Genomic DNA, 25,222 nt, shown 5'->3' on the forward strand with positions numbered 1-25,222 from the left:
CACAGCAAACGTGCCTGACCATCAGCGTCTCTCTAGCTCAGTGACATTTGCTGAATCATTTGACAAATTCCCAGATACATATAAAAGTCACCATCCTGCTTTCTAGAAATATTTGGCTCTGGGGTACCCATTCTCAGGAATACGATGTGCTGCCAGGGACAGATGTCACCCCTTATCCCAAAGCCTGGACCCAAAGTCATGGTGGAGCACACAGATGTAGCTTTGGTTGCTGAAGGAGCATCAAAAGGCCTGTGAAAGGGACATGAATGCAGGGAAGAAAGACAATGGAATTACTGGGGCTTATCCCAGCTGCTGTCTGTGTTTCCAATTTATCTGCCTGAGACAAGAGTGGAAGGAAACAGCAGAGTGAGAAGCAGTCAGAAATGGGATCCAGTGCCCATGGATGAACCACCTCAGGGGCATGGATGGTGCTTCCTCCTCTTTAAAGCACATTAGTACATATGAACTCTCTGCTCAAAAGACAATAAAAATGAAAAGAGAAGATGAAATTTAGAACAACTGAACATCATGAAATAGGCTTGTTCATCCCCTGCCTACTAGAAACAGGATGAAGAAGGAGTAAAGGCAGAGTCCAGGTGGAAAGGTATTCTAATCAGGCATCTACTGCTGAAATGTCCTCAAAAGACAGAACAAAAGTAATCCAAAAACTAGTCTTTCTGGTAATTAGGAAATTCCACAAGCCAATGCCACAGCCAAACAGCCTTTTTGCCTTTGAGCTGCTGAGAGGCACGTCCCATGCAATGGTCTGACTGCTACGTGGTGCTGATGCATGGGCAACGGGATAAAAACAACAAACAATAACACAGCAAAGCAACAAATATCAGAGGGACTGGGGAAACATGAGCAATGGCCTTGCCCACATCACCATGTGGGTCAGAACAACTCTACACATTAAGTGGTCATCCTGGCTTCAAAGTGAGGAGGGGAAATGAAGTGAAAATGGCTTGGCTGGTGTGGCTTATTTTATTCTTAAAAAGGGTAGATGCAAATCTCTTTAGTTCATTCCTTTTCCAGGAGACAAGCATAACTTAGAGCTATTACAAGATCCACTCTGACAAGCTGAAGTCTCTGTCTGGGCTGCCAAACCAGGAGGGTCAGGATGAGCTGGGAGTTGTTGGCCTGTTCACCATCCCATCAGGTCGCATTTAGTCACCACTGCACCTCCTGCTCCAACCCCCCTGACTCCTCCATCCTGCACTGTAACAGGATTTATAGACAGGTTTATAGACCCAGAAATGAGCCAGTGGTACCTCTGCAGCTTGGCAGTTTGATCCCAGGGGCCCAAAATGTACCTGTGAGTACTCAGTCTGTGTTACTCCAGGGGATGAAGAGGATGGTGGCTCCCAGAGGCAGATGTGACAGGGACCAGGCTGCAGTGTGAGTCTGCTGCCTATTTGTACAGGAGGGCACAGGAGGCACTTGTTCTGCTAATGGGGATGCTGAACACTGGCAGCACAGAGGAGGGGAGTCTCCTCACCAAGATAGAGATAACCAAAATCTGTACTATTAACCAATTTTCCCAAAGATAAAAGCCTTCTAGAGCTGGCATGTTTTGCTGGCTTTACCTCCAAGCATCTTGTTTGACCTGCTACCAAGATAGCTTCAAAGTCAGAACAGAGACTAAAGCTTCCTCCCAAGGCAGATTTAGAATTGTGCTTCTTCTTCCCCAAATATGGGCAGTTTCCCAGCAAAGGTAATAGCAGGAGAGTTTTAGTTCAAACATAATTGTAATGAGCCATGTCTGAGTGCAGAGAGATGGGAAAGTAAAAGATATCCTATCTGTATGAACAACCTCTCATCCAAAAGGATTGCCTCTTTGGGAGAGGTCGGGGCAGGAATGAAAGGGGAGAATGGTACATTTTGTTGCTTATGATGAGCCAGTGAAGGTTTTTTAAAAGCATGACCCAATTATAAGCCAAGAGCCATCTCCTCTGTCCTGAAAATTAGAAAAGCTGATGGTTTTTCTGATGATATCCAGTATTATGGCCGACACAAGTGCCACAGGCAGCCTGTCTGTGCTCCCAGTGACTGCCTCACTCCTCCTCCAGGCACCCAATTCAGGCTCTGCAGCTGTCAGCAGCTACTGCAGCCCTGGGGGAGGAGGGGAACTGGGGGAAGTAATCCACCAAAGACAGAGACAAATCCATTCCGACTTCACAGAGCCCAAAGCTTCCCCATAAATAGGCACTTCTCCAAAATAAAGACAGAAAGGACCAACGAGCCACACACTGGGAATACAGCAAGGGTTGGGGGTTGGACATTTGTGCTATCACTTAAAGCATTTTGCATCATTTCCAGAAACAATGGTCTTAAAAAACACACTCCTGGACAAAAGCAGAGGGAATGAGCCAGGACTGTAGAGGGAGAGGTGGGGTAATCAGAGCTGGGGAACACTCAGGTGTCCCTCAGGAAGGGCAGCATGGTCTCCAGCATGCCTGTGCTGCCCATTCCAAGCCTCCTGCCCTCTCTGTGTGGTTGCAGGTGTCTCCTGTCCCTCCTGTGCCACAGGCAGTGGGCTGAACCAGCCCCAGCAGCCATGGTGCCAGACCCAGCTCCTCTTTGCTTTGCTCAATGTCATTGCCAGGTGTGATGCTCAAACCTGTGTCTGTAAGCACAGCTGAGCTGCTCTAAACCACCTGGCCTGAATCCATTGCTGCAGGCAAAGTGTTCCCACCTGACCCATGCAGCCATGGCCAGCTGCTGCTTTGGGTTACCTGCAGCAAGGGAAAGGAAAAGGAAATAATTTCCTAGTGAGACAGTTAAGACCCTTTTACTCATTATGTGCAATACCCCTGAGCCCAGGAGCCTCGCTTATGGCCAAAGCTCTCACTGTGTCATGCTGAAGGAATTGCCTTTTGGTTGAAAGTTGAGATCTTTTGTCTAAGTTGCATCCATTGAGGCTGAAAAGGAAAGGGAATAGAAAACAATTTTCTATAAGCTGAGTAACGCAGCTTAGACAATCAAGCTGCTCACCCATTCACTATCAACCTAGTATTTGTACTGCAAAGCTTGATGGCAGCAATAAGGGAAATGTTCCATCCTGAAATGCTAGCTCCAATTGGAAATGCACCTTTTTACCTTTGCAGAAAGCAAATTTTATGTGCTGCCTCGTTCATCATTTCTCCTGAGCTACACTCCTCTAGATGGTTCAATATCTCCTGGAATCATCTCTGGTTCATCTGTTATTATTTTTCAAAATTGCTTGCTCAGACCATGCTATAAAAAATTAATTTTCTATTTCCACTATCTTCCAGGAGGCAGCTTTTATCCTGTGCCACATTTAGCACTTTCTCACCTGAATTTACTACTTGGGTTTCTTGTCCAGCCAGGAGGACATGAAAGGAAGAGCTGGAGCCAGAACAGGACTGATGTAACCACCCACAGTGTGGACACCTATGAGAGCTGATTGCAGAGAGTCTTTTTGCAGTTGAGGAGAGAAAGGGGCACCACTCATTTCAGATGATCCCTTTTAGGATGAGCTCAGCTGTGCTCTACAAGTGCCCTCCTCCCTCCACCACCTCTGAAAGTGTGGCTCAGGCACAGACACCCACACTGTTTGTGCCTTAAGTGAAAAGAGGTGAATCCCACCACTGCCTGCTGTGGGACACATCAGACAAGCCAGACTGGAGGTGAGGGATGGGATGTGGCACCAACACAAGGGCGACTGCCCCATGAAGGAGCAGCAGCAGAGTAGGAGGAGCTCTGTGAATTTCAGCCTCATTGTCCTGCTGCTAAACCTAATTTACTTCCACTGTTGAGTTTGTTGGTGCCTCACAGCTGAGCAGATCCTGCAGTTGCTCCTGGGTGGGGGAAGCAAGGCTGGGTGACACAGGCTTGTCCATGGCTGGAGCAGCATCTCGTGGAATACAATGACATGTTTCACAGCCACTGTTGGACACTGGCAGGTTGGTCCAGGCTGAACAAAAGCTCCACTGAAGCCATGGAGCAGCTGAGCCTGGCAGAAACAATAGGGAATTTTTGAATTTCTCCCAAGTAACTGCGAGTGAGATGTTTTCTCTGTAATGGACCCATTAGATGTTGGATGTCCCATTCCTGTATTGGTGTATGTGGTGGGAGGTCAGCAGGACAACTTAAATTGCTGATGCTCTGAAAATCTTCAGGAGTTACCTCACAGGAAAGGAAATAGCTTTCTTCCTTCACCAGATGGTTTAGTGGGAATTTCATCAGCTCCTTCCCTTCCCCCCCGCCCCCCATAATTTTGAAAAGTTCCAGGTGTGCTGAAAATTAAGGGTTTTGGACAAATTTTAGCAGAAGAACTGCAAAAAATACTGAATATCTTCACCCCCATTTAGCCAGCTGTAAAGAACATTCAGCTCTCAGCATATGCAATATGAATAAACATGTGTCTTCAGCTTATCTCTCTCCTGACAGCTCACGGATAGCTCCCCAGCCTGTATTAGTTTAAATGCAATTTATTCTGGAAGACTGATAATAGGGGTATTGATTACGCAGGCCTTTGGAAATCACACCCTCATTTCCCTCTGTGGAGGGCAATGATTGCCATTCCCAGTTCATTTTCTCCCGAGGCTCTAAGTACTTTGCTGTGGGAGTCTTTCTCCTGAGGCTCCTCACGTGGCACCTGGCAGATGTGCAGGGCTCAGTTACAGGGGTCCGAGGGCACACGGGGTAAAACCAGCTCTCAGCACTGCTCAGCAGCCATCAGGCAGCTCAGAGTGAGGGGAATGTGCAGCACTGCTGCACCAGGAAAGCATCCCCCCCTCCAGCTAACTTCCTCAAGACACACAAGTACCTCTGCTCTCGGCAAGGTCACTCCTGACCCAGCACATTCTCGGGGACACTTTGCTCCCAGCAGCTATTGCTCCCTGCCTCCACCTGTCCCAGCTTCTGCTGATGCTCCTCCCATGCCTATGCTGAGGAACAAATCTGGACAGGCTGAGCTATCCCTGCTGGGTTTCATTAATTTCCAGTCCAGCCTTTCCCAGACACAGCTTTGCTTTCTCTAGAGCTGCCTGACCAGACTGACCTTGGGTGCACGGCAGATCCCCTTGGAGGCTCTCCATGTTCCCTGTTTGGGCTCACTCTTGATCCCTGCCTGCAGCTGTGCACCCTACCTGACCTCTTCAAATCCTGCTCCCTGTGACCCTCACTGATGTGCACGACCTGCCAGCTTGCTCTGCACAGCCTGCCTTGCTGGAATGTTCTCCTCTGGCAGCTCCATCCCTTGAGTACCATCTGTGGCACGGGGGTTGTGGCCATTCTCACCCACGGTGAGCTCTGGGGAGTTTGGAGATGCAGCACACCTGGGAGCTGCTGAGCCTGGACCAGCACCACTCTTGTTCTTAATGGAGCCAAGCCAGGGGTGCAGAGCAGAGACTTTTCACCCCCTAAATCTGAGCTTGGCTCAGGATTTCCCTCTGAAATGCTAATTCTGCCTCCTGTCCTAAATCTTTTCAGTTCTGCCCTCATAATCAAGGGCAACCTTGAGATTATCTGCTTTGCCACCTTCACCCTGCCTGAGATCTGGCTCTTAAGCTGAACTTCCCAGCTCTGCACATCAAATTTCTTTATTTTCTGTCCCTGTTCTCTTCTCTTTCCATTTCCCAGCAAACACTATCCCCTCTAGGCTTGACTTCTGTGGACTTCTGGGTTTGCTGGAGCCCAAGCTGAGAACTGAACCCCCAAGATACAGCCTTCCAGTCTGACACCAGAAGTTCTGTAAGCCTTGGATGGCAGTGGTGGATGCTTTTTGAGAGAATTAGAGAGGCTCTGCAGAGCAGTTCAACAGAGGCACACCTTGGAGGCTGGAAGGATGGATTTGGTAGCACACCTGGCTCTCCTGGTCCATTTTTCATTTATCCATTTACCTGATCTAAACCAACACCTAGGTATTGTACAGCAAGTGTGTCTGCAGGAGGTGGGCTGGCTGGGAAAGCTCCCAGCACCACATTCACCTTGGAGCAATGCCAAATGCATCTTTTTTTTTGGTAAACAGAGAACTTTTCAGCAGAAGAGCTCTAAGCTCATAGTTCACTGCTTGCTCAGTGAGAGTACAGACATGAGTGCCAGTCTAGGGTCCCACCTCCCTTTTGGTACAGCAATCTCTCCTCCATCTCTCCCCATGCCATGGTGACCAAGCCCAGCCACATATGTGAAGTTTGCAGCTGTGCTCAGAATGATCAGAAGTTCCAAGGAGGAGCCTGGGAGGCACACAAAGGGCAGGATAAGTCTTTCCTGTCATGAGAGTGGCTTCACACTCCTCATCTGCCCTGAACCACAGGCTGTGAAGGGGCAATTCTGTGCTTTGTCCCAGTGATATAAATCCCACTTCAGACACTGCTTGGCAGGATCCTTCTGAGTTGATCCAAAGCTTTGGACTTCCAAAAATTTTAATGCCAAAGATGTTAAAACATCCCATTTGCAATTTTGCAAATACTTGCTGGGCTGGACTACAGTCTCACTCTTGCTATAGTAAATCAGAATTTGTTTCTGAAAGAAACCACAGTCCTAACATTTTATTTGGGAAAATAAAGTCTTCTTTCTAGAAGGCATATTTGAGCCCCCTTCAGCTCAAGCTCATGTTAAATTATGATCCAAGTTCAATGTTTTCACATTTTCTCTCTCTGAAGGACTGAATCCTCACAGAGTCCTAGTATAAAACTCCACTCAAGTTCACCTGGTCTCCAGATGTTTCTCTGCCCTACAGAAAACATGGTTTTTTTATTTTGGAGAGGAGCAACACAGCACCAAACTTCAGAGCCACTCAGAGGACAGTGATCAAATCACTTCTGAGCCCTTGTATGAAGGGACATTTTCCTGTTGCTGCACTGCAGGCATGGAGAGGCTGGGTGGGAAGAGGGGATGCAGGGATCCTTCCTTGGGCACTCACCAAGGGCATCACTGAGCCCATTCCAGCTCTCCATGCCCAGCAGGACATGTCCTATAGACAGCTCCAAGAATTCATTCACTGGGCAGCTCCTGCAAGGGTGCAGGGAGGGCAGTGGGGTGGCAGGGCTGTACTCACCCCTGAGCTCACTCCCAGCCCAGCACTGGCTGCCACTGCCTTCCACAGGGATGGTTAAAAATGCCTTTGGAGCAGAGCCTGGTGCTCTGCAGGGACTGGAGCTGCCTCTCCTGCATGGCAAGGACAGCTACTGGCACCCAAACATCTCCATTTACGGTCAGGGCTGCGCAGCTGCATTTCTGCATCAGCCCTGGAGCTGATGTTTCCAGAAGGATCCCCAGTTTTGGCAGTGAAGCAGGGCTGGACCCCATTCTTCTGCAATTATTGTGGCCTTCCCTGGGGAGACTGAGGCCATCCACACTGAGGATGGGACATACTGCTGGTCCTAATGCAAAACCTGTATCCAAAGTTAGGCAGCTTCTGAAGTAGGCAGATGCCAGCCTCAGCACCACCTGAAGGGGATCCTTGGCAGCTTTTCCACTGTGGCAGCCCAGGTAACCACCCTGCTCATTGGCATACAGAAGTGAGGAAGAAAACATGGGTAAAATTCCATGGACTGCAATTTCTTGATCATGAGAAATACTGAAAATGCTGCAAAAACTCCAGCAGATTCTTGGGAGGGAGAGCAGACTGCTTTATTTTCTCTCCAGCCATAATTAATGGAGCTATTGCTCTCAAAAGGTGTCATTGCTTTCCCAGGACAGTGAGCCTCAGGCTGATGCCAGTGAGGCTGATCCCAGAGGAGTGAGGGACACTGGTGTCCTCCAAATTGAGCATCCCCCCTGGGACAGCCACGCTGGTGACATGGTGACAGCCATCCTTGTGGCAGTGAGTCAGCAGCCCACGGGGCACTTTGCCAGCTCACAGCTCCAGTGCCTCCCAGTCTGGCTTGGAGGGGGTTCCTGGGGATGAGATGCTGCACCACAGCAGGCACACTGCAAACAAATCCTGGGCTCCTGCAAGACTCCTCACTCACTGAAAGCAGAGCTGGTTTTGAGCCAGACCAAGAGGGATGCTCAGTGCATCCCATTAATTTTGGCTGTGCATGTACAGGTGTCACTGCTCACATGCTTCTGCATGCACCTGCATGGCAGCTGGGAGATAGAAATGCTGCCATGAACAGCATGAACATATAGGTGATTATCCCACCTATATGTTCATGTGGACACTTCTATCTCCCATGAGATAGAAGTGTCCACATGAACATATAGGTGGGATAATCACCAAAATACCTACGGGCTGGGCTGACCTCCCTGTCTCTCCCTGACTTAGGGCTTCCTAGGAAGAAGGTCAGAAACAAATTGCCCAGTTATTTCCTACAATCAAATTGTAGAGCTTTCAGACCCCACAGACAGCTCTGCTACGAGCCTCAGATGATCATCATTTCTGCAATAGCTCCTCCAGAGAGAAAGAATTAGGAGGCTTAACACTTCTGGATGGCAGTTGCCTGAGCTGCTGTCAGATAACAGGCACAGCCAGCCAGTGCAGGAGCCAGGATCAAGCCAGGCTGCCTGATTCAGCCATCCCAGAAAAAAAGCCATGTTTATAAAATCCACATGAAAAGGAAGGAATTGCCAATTACACAAAAGTCTTTAAATAAAGCAACAAAAAGCTTTCATTTGCAGCAGGCAAATTATACATGGTCACTGGGAAATAATATAACTGATAGGGAGGCTGCAAGTGGGGAATGGAGGAAATCCATTTTCCAGAAGTATGAAAATGTACTGAAAAAGATTAGCTGGATAAAGCCAAACACTTTAAAAAAAAGAACTGTGCTAGAAACTAAACATGCATCAAACAGAAACAGGAAAAAAAACCCAGATTGTAAGATCCAAGGAGCTACACTCTGCTCCTGCTCAGAAAGAAAAAACTGTCCAAAAAACCATGCTGTATAAACTTGCCACACACCCTAGATCTTCAACAGGCATTTATCAAATGAAACACACACCAAATGCAACTCTTCTGCCTAATCCCAAGTCAAACAGCCTTTGAGTTTCAGACCCTCAGGAAGAGATTTCCATATGATCCTCCTCTGTCTCTGTTTATGATTAGCCCTTCTAAATTTCAGCATTTATCTGACAAAACACATTGGGGAAGGTTTTCTTTTATCCACAAAGCCTGTGTTTCTGCTTTTCCTTAGCTGCTGCTGCACCACTCTACAGCTGCTTGACTTGGGAGGACAAGACTTGAGTCAAGACCCTTTGAGTAAAGCCAGGATCTCTTTCCTGATGATGGTAACCCCAAGCCCTTGCATTATGTGCCAGCACTGAAGCAAGCCAACATTCACAGAAGGGGTTATAAATGCTGCCTCTGAGCCAAAATCTCACTTTTGGGGGACAGTAATGCAAATAAAACCTATGTGCCTGGTGGGTCCAACTGGCAAGAGCTGTGTGGCCTGTCAGAGGGGTTTTTGCAGTTTTGGGAGGGAATTTGTGGTGTTGAAACGTTTCAATCTGGCCTGGCAGAGCTGTCACACTGAGCCACTGCTGACTCCTGTGAGCAGAAGCACCAATTCTACTCCCTGTCCTCCTGCAGCCTGGGGTATGGCCCTCATTACCCAACAATTGATATGTTTCAAATGATCAGAGGGCTGGAGCATCTCTCCCATGAAGTAAAGAGGAGAGAGCTGGGGTTCTTCAGCCTGGAAAAGAGAAGGCTCCAGGGAGACCCCACTGCAACCTTCCAGTACTTAAAGGAGTCATATTAAAAAGAGGGAGAGTTACTTTTTCCATGGGCAGATAGAGATGGGAAAAGGGGCCATTGTTTTAAACTAAAAAAAAGGAGGGAATTAGATTAGGTGTTAGGAAAAAATTCTTTACTCAGTTCTAGTGAAAGGTGGCCCTGCCCAAGGCAGGGGGATTGAAGCTAGATGGTCTTTAAGATCCTTTCCAACCCAAACCTTTCTGTGATTCTGTGATTCTATGAAAATACAGCAGCAGGATCCCTGAACCCTCCTCCAGGCAGAGCACCTGATATCACACACACAAGCACTGAAAGGTGATGTAAAGCCAGATCCAGGTTAGGCTGTTATTTTGATCTCACCTGTGAAGAGAAATCAAATTTACTGATTACCAGTGCTCTTTCCTAAACTCTCACAGGAGTAGAAGAGCTTCCAAGAAAGGCTGAGGTTGGTGTATAGGAGGAAATTTCACATGAGAATTTAAGAGACTGGCTCCTGAGCAATTCAAGCCAATGCAGGTCTAGATCTTGAGGCCCAACAAAGCTATAGAGGAACCTCTTTCATGATAAAACCCAGCAAACCAGCCCTCTGTTCCAGCCCATGGCAAGACACCCACAGAAAAACACAGCTTTGAAGTGATAGCCAGAAGCTTGGGCTTGGATGAGAACTTTATTTACAGCTTCCAGTTCAATTCAGCTACAAGATAAGGTAACACTAATAAAAACAACGGTGCTCAGAACTTACAAAACAATTTTTATCTGAAATCTCATGATAAGACACAAACAATATGGGTCAGCTGGTGAGATTTCCCCAAGGAAAGTGCATGTTGCTCTCAGAGGGAGCTCAGTCCACTGGGACAAAGAGCTGCTCATCTCTTTGGGTAACCTCAGCCCACTCCTGCTGAGTGGAGCAGCTCCAGGACCTCCCAATGCTGGGGGCTTTGCCTGTGCCTTATAGGCAGGCAGACAAAAGTGTTGGGTCCATGTCTGCAAAGACAATCAATACTGGAGACATACTCAAGTCCAAACCATCCACCTTCCTCTTCATCTGCTCCACCCAAAAGTGATTTCACCCTGACTGGAAGCTACCTAACAGCATTGTCATTGAGCCAGAAAAGCATTTGAGATGCCTCAGTGGATATTCCTCTACAGATGGGAGCATAGGGGAACTCAGATATCTGAGTCCTGCATGCCACAGAGGTTACTGCTTTTTCTGGGCATGAATTTTTCATCATCACCCTCCCAGGCTTCCCCCATTCACACATTACTTGAAAACAGCAAAACGATTTGTTGTACTAATAAAATTCAACCATGGGTCACTTGCAAACTAGTTAGTGTGATTTACAGAGCAATTTGCTTCCTCTATTGATTACAAGGAATTCCACTGAAGGTGTGATCAAACACTTAGAAAAACATAATATCACATGACACCATTTCTGCTCCCTTGGAAGTGGACAGGTTTTCCCACACCAGCCTCCTTGGCTGTCATCCTCCTGTGGTTTTTTAGTGTCATTGATCAAACCCCAAATAAGTAGATTGGCCAGGGCAGCTCTCATAGATTTCCTGCAGTATATTTTAAGCTGTGATTATTAATACACCAAGCAGTGCTTTAGCAGAGCTATTCTCCAATAGTCCATTTTAATTTTTAATTGAACTAAGAAAAATTAGAAAAGGCCTTTAGATGACACAGGAAGCCAAGTGCTGTGTCCTTGTGATGAAGGTGACTAAACTTCCCCCCAGCCAGCTGCAAAACATCGGAGAACTTGGTGCAGCCTATGCAGAGACCATTGGTTTGGTGTTTTGTTTTAATTAGTCATCCTGATTTAGCTGTTCCCGTTCCACCCCTGTCCTGATTCATGGTTATCCAGGCACTCTGTAACACCCTGTGTGTAGGGGCAGCTGAGGGACTTCACCTCCTAGATCACTATGTGCTGTAAAACCATTACCCATTAACAGTTTTGTAATGGTATTTTTAAGCAACTTTCCATAACGTGAGGCTGAACGTGCTTCCTGTGATTCAAGTCCCCTCCAGCCATCCCCATTCAGGTGCTGGGCAGGATCCTGCCCCCCCTCCCATCTTATCAGCTGTAGCCAGGGCATTTGGGTGCTATGGGAAGTTTCATTTCCTGATGCTTTGGCTGCCTGTGGAAGCCTTTGTAAAAGGAAAGACATTCTTCTAATTCCTGCTGTTAACCCATTGGGGATCTCTGAGACAGGAGCCAAAATTGTCAGGAAAGTGTAGGATGCTACAGCTTTCACCAGCCATTCCTTACAAAGCCACCACCAGACTCTCATTGTTTCCAGTCTTCCTTCTTTTTTTCAAAAGTAAAAAGTAAAGCAGATGGAATGTGGACCAATTTTAATACATACATGTGTTTGACACACGAACCTACAAGAAATCCCTGCCTGTGGCATGACCACCACAGCATCTTCTGCTGCCAACCACAATTCCCAGTGCAGGTGGGAGCACGGGCACAATCCCCTCTGGTGTGGAGCCCAGCAATGGAGCCCAGCAATTTAGGATGGCAAGCAGAGAAGCTGGAGGTATTTTAAGCAGATGCAATGCATTTCTCATAGCTAAGCAGTGCCTCAAAAACATAGTTAAGAGATATAATAACAGTGTCAAAAATGACCAGAGGTGCTTTTCTATCTCATTGGCAGGGATTGGGACAGTTTTGGCACAGAATAAAGTAAAAACATGTCTTGAATTAGTCCTTCCCACAGATATGCCTTTGCAGATCCTTCCCAGGCAGCCCTACTGCAGCTCCCCTGAGCTCTGCAGGCAATCACAGCGTGAGGCTGCTGAGAAAACCAGCTGAAAACCTTTACTCTCCCCACCCTGGTGAAAACCCATGGCTGTAGCAAACTATCAATGATGAAATGTGCAGTTCCTACCTGAACAAGGAGCTCCAGCTTCCTGTCATCAAGGAGGTGCACTTGGCATCTGCGACCCTCTGTCATCTGCAAGGGAGAAGAGGAACATGTGTCAGGGTGTCTGGAGTCACAGCTCAGCACGTGGCTGCTGCCTTCCCCCAACACAACTTGGAGCCTTTCACTTGATGCAATCCTTTTGGTTTGTGTTTACTTATTTCTTTTTAAATTAATCCCCTTTCTTCTGGCATCAGGGCAAAGAAAAGGCTGGAAGGAGGAAAAGAAAAGCCACCCTGGTAGCTGTCATGGAGCAGTGTCTGGTGCCTGCTGGGATGCAGCTGCCAGGAGGAGGGTGTTCCAGTGTGGACAGTGGGGGCAGGTTTGCAGCACAGGGGCCCTGATGTTTCATATTGAGGCCTCCAGCTCTGCAGCTGGCTTAGCTGGCAGAGGAGACATCCAGGCAAGTTTCCCCAAGCCCCTCAACAGCCGTGATCCAGCCATGCCACAGGGACTGTGGAACCAGGCTCCTCCCTGGGCTGTGCTGATGCTGCTCCCTGGAGTGGTACCAGGTGCTTGTTTGGCCCTGAATCCTGAAATGGGCTTGTCCTACTTGGAATATGCTATTTAGGATGTACCACAGAAGCCACTTCTGACATCTGGTCAAAAGGTATTTCCAAAGGTACTGTACTGGTCCAAAGGTGCTTCCTCACCAGCAGTTTATTACAACAGTTAGCAAATAATATCAATAAAACTATTATGTCTACAAAGCTTATATGAGATTTCCAAGGTCCACAAATTGGGGTCCTTGGACCAATTTCATTTATTAAGAAATAAATGAGCTGTGATGTGAGGGAACTCCTGCACAGTGCATCAAGCCCTCTCTTGCACAGAGAACCGTGAGTGAGGAGCAACGGTGCTTTGCAGAGTTACAGAGCCCAGCTCAGTCCCACAAAGCCCTTCAGAGACAGGCACAATCCCACTATCTGTTAATGGGATATGGGCAGCCTTAAGCCTCTTTGGCTCTTGGAAATCCCTTTCTCAGCACGACTTAGGCAGCACACAAGCAGCCCCCCCAGTGTGGGCTCACCCTACAACACTCACGCACACCTGGACCCACATTGGCACAGACCCAGAGCAGCCCCAGAGCTCAGCTTAGCCCCCCAGGGACTCACCACCTGCAGCCAAGGCATCTTTCTGTGCTTTGCATGGATCCCTAGCTCAATTTAATAATATTGCTTGCCATGGTGAGTCCTAAAGTATCACCAAAAGGGAGCAGAGAGTCCACAGGATACTGGTGGGAAGTGGTCGCAGGCTGCTGGAGACACAAGTGCTGCAGCATCCTAGGCATTCCTGCCCTCATCCATCACCTCTTCCCACCAGTGCCAAGCTGAGCCCCTGACACAAAGCTGCCTTGCAGAGAGTGGGAAGTGTGCTTGGGGGGTTAACTGAGGACAGCTCAGCTTTCTGCTTCAGCTCTGTGGGTTAAAAATCAGCTGCCCCTGCGGCTGATGGGGCTGGATGTGGTGGCATGCAGAAGGCCGTGGTGGATGCTCCACCATCAGCTTTGCCCATTCAAGATTCCCGGCACTGTGTGGCCATTGCCACCTGATCTGCAACCTCAGCCATCTCCAGCAGCATCACCTTCATCCTGCTATCTCTCAGCACAGGAGCCCATCAGCCTCTTCTAGGTGCTTCTGTCCTCCCTCTTAACAGCTCTGTTCCACATCTATCTCTCCTTTTCCTGGTACCAGATTGAAACGAGTCCCCCCCAGCCCCTTCCGCAAAACAAAGATTCAAGTATTCCAACAACTCTGTTGAACCTTAAGCTGGCCATTGAAGAGGCATAGTTTATTATGAGAAAACTTCTGTCAAACTTTTCCCTTCAACTCATCCACAATTGACAATTCTGGAAGGCACAATCCCATGCAATTCACGCAGAATTTTTGTTATTCACCCCTTTTTGTTATTCACATCAATGCGCCTCTATCCTGCATGCCAAATAACATCACTTTCCTCCTCTTCTTCCATCAGCAGAACTGGAGCTCTGGCATTGCAGCCAAAGGAAAGCCTTGTAAAACAAGGCTTCTCATAAATGTCAACCAGTTACCGCCATGGCAATAAATTGTCTTATGAGAATTTCCTCCAGTAAGAAATGTTATGCAAAATAAGACTTCTCCTAAGGTGTGTTACTTGGTGAGCGAGATTTTTCACTATTAAACAGCTTTCAGCTCACTTGTAAAACCATGCCAGAGGCTCACAGAAGGGCTTTGCAATGGTTTCTCCTGCTTGGAAGAGTTGTGTGGGTCTCATTCACACAGGCACGGGGAGCCACAACCTTCCTTCACTGGGCTTCCCCAGCAGATAAAACTCTGAGTGCCTGAGCTGTGCTTTGACATCTCCCTCATTCTCTTACTGTCACATATCCACTGCATCTCCAAGATGGGGAATATGCACTGATATTCCAGCTTTAATATGAGTTTATGCAAGGCAAGAGATAAAGCATTGAGTTCATTGTGGTGATGGCAGGGACGGGAACATAGTTTTGCTTTGTGTGTTGTGCTCCATAGGCTATAGCAAAGTTGAAATATGAATAAAAGAAGGTGAAAGGGGGAAGAGGGAACATTTTCTGAGATGTCTGACTTTGTGCTGTAGTGTTTCAGCAAAGCACTTGCTTCCCATGCAGAGCTTCTTTAGCTCTCTGTGCCTTTCCAGCCCGGAGTTTCATAACCCCTTAGTGCTTCCACTGCTAAAAGAAATCCCAAATGCAAACGGCTGGGAACATGAATAAATATCTGAATAAAGCAAAGCTCTGAAATGCAGCACATGATGGTTGACTAATTGAAAGGCCTTTCATGAACATCCCTTGAAGCTCAGCAGGTCCACAGGTTGGAGATCTGCTACCGCATTTCCTTTCTCCAGCCATGAGGCTTTTCATTTGCCTTAGAAATGAGCAGTGCTTTCCAAGAGAAAAGAAAAGAAGGTAGAGACAGGCTTCCTACTTGATACAAGCTAAAATATGATGGTCCTGCCCTCCCTCCTCTCTGTTTTATTATTCCACCAGGTGTCTGAAGCCCACATTATGTGCTTTTCTGCATTGTCGGATCAATACAAACTCTGCTAGTTCGTCAGAGCAAGGAACAGGAGCATTTCAAAGCACAGCAAGAAGGCCCTGATTTAGCACAGCCTGTCTGGGTAAAAGATGCTGCCTTTGACACTGTGCAAATTGGCTGCTCTGCACTATCTGCTGCTCTGCCGTGCATGGGGCTGTGGCTGGCTCCTGCAAGACCAGTCAGGGAATGCTTTCTGCTTCCATGTGCAATCAGAGAAGGGAAATCAACACCAAAGCCCTATGGATGGGAGCAGGAGGTCACCAAAATGAGCTGAGTACCAGAGTTTGGATGGAGGGAGGGAGACCACAGGACTGAATTGAGGTTCTCCTTTCCCAAGGTTCTTACCCAGAGAAGGACAGGGAGAACTAAGCTAAGAGGAACTTGAACTAAAGAGACACCAAGTCATAGCTTTTCCTTCACCTTGAAAAAGCAAAATCCCAGCAAGGGACAAGAAACACTGGTTGACCAGACTTCCTGACAGAAGAGGGGAACACTTGATGTGGCAGGGAAACAGGGGAGTTCAGCCCTGGTTTTCACAGTGAGCTCAGTGAGATTTCCTGTACAAACACAGTCCCCCACTTTCCTTCTGGAGGTGAAGACCCCTCTCCCCTAACTCCAGAAATCAAAAAGCCAAGTTCAGCCTAACAGCTGAGATGCCCTTGATGCTCAAAGGCAGAGAGAACACTCAAACATTTCAAGAGAGGTGAGACAGCTCCTAGTGGAGTTCCATGGCTATCCCTGCTGCTCACTCAGCTGCAGCTCTGCCAGGATGCTGTATCCACACCAACCCCTCAGATTTCCAAGGCTTCTCAAGACATGTGAAGAGGTGGGAGTGTGTTACACACTCCTGAGTGCTAACAGTTCACCCATATGGCAGCAAGCTGCACGCACTGGGTGTGAATATGGGCCATGAGCATCTCATGGACCACACTTAACACGAGCTCAGATGGAAACTTTGCACCAAAATGCAGAACACATTTTTTCCCCACCCAAAACAGCTCAGTAACTCACATTTTTTTTCTGAAAATCTGCCACTTCTTTTAGTGCCTGCACATGCAGCATGACCCCCCAAGAGCTTGAAGAACTGAGCATGAGCGCTTTTAAAATGCTCTGTCATTTATACATGTGAGTGTGTAAAGATAATATATCTTCAATACCCAAACACAGATACTGCTTTTAAGGCACGTGAAGTCCTGAAGCAATGTGTTTGTGTGGCTGAGGAGCTGGAGTAGTCTGCAGGAGGGCTGACTATACACAGGTCATGCATTCTTTCTCTGCTCCTTGGCTTCTGCACCTCCAGGACAACAAAACTGATCCTGAACTTTGCAAAACATTTTGAGGTCCATCAGTGACAGCAAGTCCTGACATATACATTTGTTTACTCTAATACAGAGATGCTAGAAAAAGGAAATCTGTCTCATGGGATCATCTGAATTGCAGCTGTTTTTCCCAAGGAAAGGATGTTTTAGTTACCTTTATCACAAGACTTTAAATCTCCTTTGGAGGCTTCTACCCAAATATTTACACAACGGGTTTCCTAGGGAAGGCAGGCTGGTGCTTATTTTGCTTTGTGCCATGAAGTGCTCTGATGATTGCCCTCCTCTCTATTCATCTTCACTGTAACTCAAACATTGTCTCAGAGAATCCTATAAACTGTCTGTGACACAGCTCCAAAACCTTCACAATGCTCAGCTAATCCCTGTACACCCAACACTTTGTCACTAAACTATCACAAGTGCCCACAGAGCTGCTCCATCCAACACAAACAGCCAAGGTGATGGGAGGAAACAGCTCCAAAGAGAACCTTTCCCTTTCAGAATGAAAAAAACCCCTCCTGGTGAAAGCACTGTCACACTAAATAACTCAAAGGCATCAAATGCAAATGCTATTTACAATGTCAGTTCTATAAATATCTGTGGCACGTTTCATTAGCTGGTGACTGCAGGAATAAAGAAGAATACAGCGTTTTCTTCCTTGAATCACATCAGAAATTATAATTGGAGGCAATTACTGTGCTGAATCCATAAAAATCTGTGTCACTCTGTCCACTGTTTGGACAGAGCTGCTGAAAGGAGATAGAGAGAGATGACAGCCCACTGATTACAGTAAACTCTTAGATTAAACATCCTGCTCCCACTTGACCACTTCTTACCACCTTCTCATCCTGGCAACTCCTAAGCTTGTTGAGAGAGAGAGGGAGGAAAAGCAGTGTGTTTTTGACATCTGCACAGCTTTGCACATGTGGCAGCACTTCACTTTGCTGAACTGGGGCCAGTCTGGCAAGCAGCTGCCTGTAGCACTGACCAGCACTGCCTCTTCATGTGCCTGCGTCCATCTGTGTCTCCTGTCCTACACTCACACTTCTAGACTCTGGAGGAATGGACTATCTTTATTTTTATGTCATGTGTTTGCAGAGCATCCTCCCCACTGCTGGTCTGCATCTGCACCTAATAAATGTTACTGATGGTGGCTGGGATGAGGATGGCTGTGAGTGTGAAGAGCTGAGCATGGGGCTCATCCTTGATGGGGACCTGGGAGAGGGGACATGAGGAGGAGGAGGAGGAGGAGGAGGAGCACTGGCTGGGCTCTGCCGTTGGGGTTTGCTTGTTTTTGCAGTCATAGAATCATAGAATCATTAAGGCTGGAAAGTCTTCCAAGAACACCAAGCCCAGCCTCCAACCAAACACCATCATGCCCACTAAACCATACTGTGAAGTGACACACCTACTGCTTTTTCAAACACTTTCAGGGATGGTAACTCCACTTCCCTGGAAAGCCTGTTCTAATGCTTAAATCTGGTCCTTTAGGTGTGACTCAATGGAAAAGGTACCTAATGAAGAGGAGGAAGATAACTTGGTGCAAATCTGGTTCACCTGTCCCAGCCGTGGGACTTGCCCACTGCCCTGCATGGGTGAGAACATCACCATGGTCTGCAGCACTGCTTATGCCATCCTCTGGTCCAAGCCCAAAGCCCTCACAAATACTCATTTCCCTGCTCTTCCTATTCACTAAAATGGGCAATATCTGAGGCACCTGTGCCTCAGTGGCTTGAAGCTCTGAGGATGTGAGAGAGTCAGGAGAAACTGTTATTTCTCAATACTGTCCTCATTTCCACTATTTATTTCCACAAGTCTTTCCTAGATAAATGATGAATAATAGTTTGTTTTACTGTTTTTTTTAAGAGGCAGAAAAATGATTTTAATTTGGCCCCTTACTCCTGGCTTGTGAGCAGAGGTCCATGTAGCCTGTCCTGTCTGCCAAGGTCAGCAATGCAGTTCAGAACATGAGCTGAGCTTTCTGAAATAAGCAGTACAGAATCATGGAATGGTTTGGGTTGGAAGGGACCTTAAAAACCATCTAGTTCTAACCCCTGTGCCACAGGCAGGAATGCCACCCACTAGATCAGATTGCTCAGAGCCCCATCCCACCTGGCCTTGAACACTTCCACAAACTGGGTATGAAGAAATAGGAACTCACTAGACACTTTTTGTGTGTGCCCATTAAGCACTTTTTCATTCAAATTTGTTCATGCTTTTATTTCTTATGGGAAAGGCTATTTGGTACTCTGGAGCAGAAGAGGTTAGCTGTGAGCCAGTTGTTTTTTCCCCTGGGAAGGGTATCCCAGCTGTATTCTCAGGCATCTGTCACCTTCTAGCAGTACTTTGGTAAGAAAACCAAGATGTTGCATATTCAAATAAACTGGAACAACCTTTAAAGTATTCCATTACAAGGAAACTTGGTGGCAAATGGAGCTTTGAAGCTGAGAAGAAAGGCCACAGAAATATGCTGTAGAATGGACGATGGTGATATGAAGAGAAGTAGCCAATGGCTGATGCATAACCAGACCTCACCTTCTAAAGCAGTGTGGTTTTCTCTGCTATGGAAGTGCTTTGAGGCTCTGTGAAATACACACAGCCCACAGCTGGACTGACTGGGCAGAAAACAGAAGCTGACAATGATGCAGCACCTCCCACAGGTTTGATAGCACCAGAGGAACGTATCGTGTGTGAGGCCTTTGGCTTTCCCTGTGAGCTTCTCTATTCCACTCCTTGAAAAATTAATGTCCTCTCCAATGGATTAGTGAACAGAGGCAACATTGTCAAAACCATGGTTACAGATACAGCTCTTAAAACCCTCTTCTATCCCACAGGAAGGGAGTGGTGTTGACATTACCCACTGCATAGGGGATCTGCACAGGGATGTGTTTCAGAGGGGTGGCATCAAGTGGTGCGACGATTTCTGCAAACACACATTTGTCAGGAGAGAGGAGAACAGCTTCAGTAATTAGAAAGCAAGAGTCCTCCTGGAGAAGGGAGGTGGGACAGTGTCAGCCACGGTGTCACCCTGTCGGAAGCACCACTGGGACGGATGGCGCTACCCAGCCATTGTGTGGATGCCGACACGGAGCGATGGGAGAAAAATTAAGGCGAGCTGCAGGCTGAGTGACCTGGTGACTTCCCTGTTTTGTCTTAGGAGCTGACAAAAGAATTCCTGGCCTGCCCAGGGGCTCCTCGCTTCCTCCACACAGCGCTTTCCAGCCTTGCTCGGGCTCGGCATCACCCAGGGACATCTGCACAGGTTATTTTTCATGCTTCCCCTAAACAGCACTCAGCAAAAATGCTCTGATTCAGCAAAGCCCATAGCTGTGTCCATAAATCCCCTTTATTTCAGTGTGACATAAGCAAGTGTTTAAGTGGCTTACTGTATCAGGGCTGAAATGAAAAACCGTCTCCTACGGTCCTTAAGTCCATTTACAACATCAAGCAATAACTCTCAGGCGAACTCTAAAGCCGGGAACGCCGCGTCTTAACCTCAAAACACTTGGTGCTTCAGCCGTGTAGTCAGAATGAAATCTAATTCCAGCACCGCGTTTAAACCGAGCAGGGCATTACCCAGCAGATGTCTGAATTACTGCTCTGAGCATGGCCAGCCCCAATGGCCTGATTTCAGTTATATCCTGAGATAAGAGAGTCCTTTCCTGGACAGACCGGCTTCCTCACCAGAATGGAGGCTGGGCTGGTTTAGGTCACGTATTGTTTTCTTTCTTGAAAATAATACAGATCTAAATCTGTTCAAATACAAAGGGAAGCAGAAATTCTTTCAGCCTCCCTGCCCTCTGATGTTGAGGCAGGATGAGAGGACATTCCCAATGCATTTTTACTATGTTTGACTCCTTCGCCAGTGTAACTCCGTCCCTTCCCTTTCTTGGCAAGGAAATAAACCATTTGCCACTATAAAAATATACCAGCTTCCAAGAATTTTCCCCACTATTTACAAGGCAGGAGAGTGTAGGAGTTTTGATATGGTTGGTCAGAGCATCTTCTGAGCTCTGGAGCTGACCACAGGGAGGTTACACAGTCTTCAGTATTATTTATTATTTTTAGTATAGAGTATTCACTGGTCACAGATGTCTTAAACCTTACAGATTTGAAACACCTTCTGCACACAGCAAAAGTGTGTTTTGATAAACCTTGACTCAGCTGGTCAGTTGTGCAGGTGGTTCAACATGGTCACCTGCTTTGGGGGCCAGCATTTTTAGGTTAAGCACATGCCAAAGCTGTTAAAACTTTGCCTCAAATTAGGATCTTGTAGCTGTCTCCTCCACTTTTACTTGGGAAGCCCATGTTTCTCCTACAGCCTTTCTGCACGTGCAGCAAGCTGGCTGCACCAACCAATGGGTAAGGAAATAGGTAATAAATAAAGAACAGTGCAAAAGAGGCAGCCCAGCTGCTCCTCCTCCCACCAGCTTGGGGCTCTTCCCTACTGGCAGCACTGTCAGGCAGATGAGTTTTAAATGAGTCAGGGGATGGGGCTTCCATCCTCTCCCAACAGACTTCCCTGCAGAGCCTCACAGACCTGGAATATCAGCTCTGCCTGGAGCCACTACCAAGACCTGGTGAGACAGGAAGAGCTGCAGTCCTGCTCAGAATTCCATCACTTCTTACAGAGCAGATGATGAGCTGTTCACATTTAGGGCATCTTTAGGTCTGGTGAAAATACTGGATCCATATGAAACCACTACAGCCAAGGGTTGCATCCTATGGGAAGTGGAATGGCAAGGGCAGCCCACAGCCTCATCCCACCTTACAGACCTTGGGACTGCTCATCCAGACTTTGCTATTCCTCTGCATGACAAAGGAATGCCCAAAGACTGAAAAACTGCCACTATCACAATAAAAAAACATTGCAAAAAATAGTCCCTCTCATACCTCTGTTAATAAGACAACAGGTAGACAATCCTCCTTGCTGCCAACTTTCCAGTTAACACCCAAAATAACTTGCCCTGTACATAAACTTCTCCTGATCCAACTCAGCTCAGCCAAACTCTGTGAACACCTTTATTTGGTGATCTTTTATTGTTGTATTTCCCCCAGGGTGAACTTACTTTCTGGATAATAATCCCTCTAAGGCAAGTTCTGCAGTATCAGCCCATGTTTGCATATGAGAGCTGTGATCCATCATTTGGGTTGCCAGCCCCTGATGCAGCCCAAAGAAATAAATCAACAGCAGAGCTAAAATGGGAGGCCCAGAGGGAAAGAGGGTAAAGGATCTCTGGTGTCTTTGCACAAGGACAAGCAGAGTGGTCCTGGGACAGGTGCTTCAGCAACTTTTGAGCATAGCTGTGCTTCAAGAAAACCAAGATATGCCTTGGAAGGGTCTTGCTTCCTCTGGAAGAGCTCTGTATTCACCCAGTTTGCTGTGCACAAAGGGCACAGCATGATCTAAGGGAAAATGATGTAAATTATCTATGAGGGAAATCCTTTACCAATGAGCCTTTATAAGTCACATCAACTTCTTTGCAGGGACTCCTGGTCACCTTCTGGTTCATTCCCTACCATATTCTGCAGCAAGCACTGTGACTCATCATAGGATAATGACCACGTGGCAATAAAGTACATGGCAACAGGGTATTATTATTATTATTTTTCCCAAAGGTATTATCATGTCTGTTAATCTCTCCTACACCTGATGTGTTAAATTCCTTTTAAACACACATAAAAAATTTAAATTTTTTTGTACAGCTTAACACTTGAAATGTGGCATACTTTCAGCAAAATGTTCCAGATATCATTTGTTTGTGCATGCAGACAGGGTGTAATTACATGAGAGCATCCAAGTCTTCTGGGAACACATTCACAGGAGGTTTTGTTTAGTTATAGAAGAAAACAGGACAATTTATTTGCTATTGAAACTAATGTGATTTGCCAGAGGAAAAAAAAATCAATGTGGGTTCATAGGAAGATGACCAAAGTGACCCAAGGCTGTGGAAGTGATAGTACATGTGAAATATTTCTAAAGGACAAATTAAGATTTATGGCTTGAAGTGTCCTTTTAGTGCTCATTGGGTGTTTTGTACTGACTGTATCACTGAGCCTTGGGAGGTGTGAGTGGTGCTAGCCTGATCAATGGAGCCAAGGCACTGGGCACTGCATCACTCAGGTGCTGTAACAGAGCAGGTCAAGGGAGAGCACTGAGCAGTGTTCTATATAGCACATAACAGAAAACACACTTACAAAAGTCACTCCAGATGTGAAAGAACTAAAAAAAAGGCTAAATGTTAATCTGTGTACAGAACTGTTGGTTTTGTTGGTTTTTTTTCCCCTTCTTGTTTTGAATAACACTCCAAGAACTGATATGCTTCCAGTGGGAAAATATGTCACCAGGTTGTTTCCAGCCACTGCTAATCAGCAAGTCTGACACACACTTGATGTCGACAGCCAGGGCTGTGGCTGTGCCCAGGCTGGGCAGCTGCCAGCAGCTCTGCCTGAGCAGCAGCAGCTGACAGGGTCAGTGCAGGGTGGGCAGCATCCCCCAGAGCTGGGTTTCACAGGCAGGACGGGCTGAGATGCAGAGCACATTCAGATGACTCATCCTCAGAGATGCAGGTGTTTGCAGAAACCAGTCCTGCTTGCACAAGTCTGGTTTGATGCTCTCTGCTCCCACTTTGTCCTGAGTGCATCCATTGCTGAGCAGGGATGCTGCAGGGCTGGGACATCTCCCAGGGCTCTGCCTGCACACCTGGATGAGGGACATGAAGGGGTCCAACCTGCCTTCTCCAGCCCTGACAGCTCCTGATGCTGAACACTTGTGTTTCTGGGGAGGACTAGAGCTCAGACTAGCCCCACTCAGGGCTCAAGCAGGGAAAACTACTTTCAGGACACAGCCTGTGCTTTTATACCCCCATTCACAGCCTGACTAAAGCCAGGATATTGCACCACCTGTAATGAGAATTCTTTGGCTATTGGTGCAGCAAGACCAGGTCATCTCTGCATCATGACATACTAAATATGGACAATCTGTAACCTCTGCATAGGAGAGACCTGAAATAAACACTTCCAAACAAACCTGTTTTTTACCATATGCCTCTGCTTTTTAAGAGCCAGGGAAGGATGTTCCTTTCTGGAACTAAACTCAGCAGCTCTTTAGGACTAAGAAGAATCGATGCAGAAGAGTTAAGGAGGAAGAGAAGAGGGAACAGCCTGATGCAATGCCTGCACACTCAGCAGCTGAATCTGATACCACTGAGCCCTAAGCTCCAAGGATTCAATAGGTTCAATATCCATTTTGGAGCAGCCTTCTGCCATGTACACAGCCAGCTGTGCCTGTGACAGGGGACTGACAAAGTGAGGACACAGCCCAGCACTGTTGGATGTGCAGATTTCCCCCAGAACTGCCATCAGCACTCCCAGAGCAATTCAGAAGGCACATTCCATGGTGCAACACAGAGGCAAAGCAGACTTGGTGCTTCCTGGCAGTTTTCCCTGGTCTTGCTGAGGAACAAGCCTCTTCTCCCATTCCCACCACCTCCTGCAGCATAAGCCCAAGTGACACCTCCATTGACTGCATAACCACCCCAGCAGGGATGCAAAGCATCCCAGGGAGACCAGGCCACTTCAGATATAACTGTTTTCTCTTTTTGCAGTTCAGAGTTGCAGAAGACAGTGGAAGTCACCTTCCAGATTTATTTTCCAGCATGCTTCCACGCTGGGGGAGGATGTGTGTGTGCACAAAGGAAGCACTGTGTTTGATTACACATCCCCTAAATCATCCCTGTCCCCTTGTGTGCCCCATTGCACCAGGAAATGAGTGTGTGAGCACACACGTGGCAGCCACGTGTTGGGATGATGAGTGTCTTCACAAACCCCTGGGTGGGGGCAGCTAGCACAGACATTCCCCATGCACAGCAAGGACAAAACCATCTTTTAATGTGGAAAAAGCTCAATCCACACTCTCCTCTCTAGGACAGGTGCCACGTTTCAGCTTCAGATTTTATGCTGCCTTTCCAAGCTGCTCACTTGATACAGCACTTTCCATCCCCTGCTTGCCCTGCAGAAACCCAGGGTCAGCCCGTGGCTGCTCCACTAGTTGCAAAGCAGTTCCCTGCATGAAATGCTTCAGCTGGGAAGGATGGGATGCCAGCAGTGCTTACAGTGTGTGTGGTACAGCTGCAGCCACACACCGCCAGGAAACCCAAACAAGGGTGGGTTTATTTTGATTGGGAGATCTGGAGACTTCTAAGAAGAAAAATAAATAAATAATCTAAACACTAGAGCCTGAGCCTAGTGGGTTGGCAGGCCCAACAGCCATTGTCAAACTG

At 47.2% G+C, this 25,222-nt stretch overlaps 1 protein-coding gene across 7 annotated transcripts in view; it reads right to left on the reverse strand.

Annotated features, from left to right (window-relative positions):
* Positions 1-25,222, reverse strand: part of FRMD4A (FERM domain containing 4A) — a 274,615-nt gene that overhangs the window by 114,939 nt on the left and 134,454 nt on the right. For all 7 annotated transcript variants that reach the window (XM_050985247.1, XM_050985239.1, XM_050985234.1 and 4 more), the window contains exon 2: positions 12,539-12,604. In XM_050985247.1, the coding sequence (XP_050841204.1) occupies positions 12,539-12,604 (66 nt within the window). The remainder of the gene's footprint in view (positions 1-12,538; positions 12,605-25,222) is intronic.

This window comes from Serinus canaria, chromosome 1A (genome assembly GCF_022539315.1).
Source record: "Serinus canaria isolate serCan28SL12 chromosome 1A, serCan2020, whole genome shotgun sequence".
NCBI lineage: Eukaryota > Metazoa > Chordata > Aves > Passeriformes > Fringillidae > Serinus > Serinus canaria.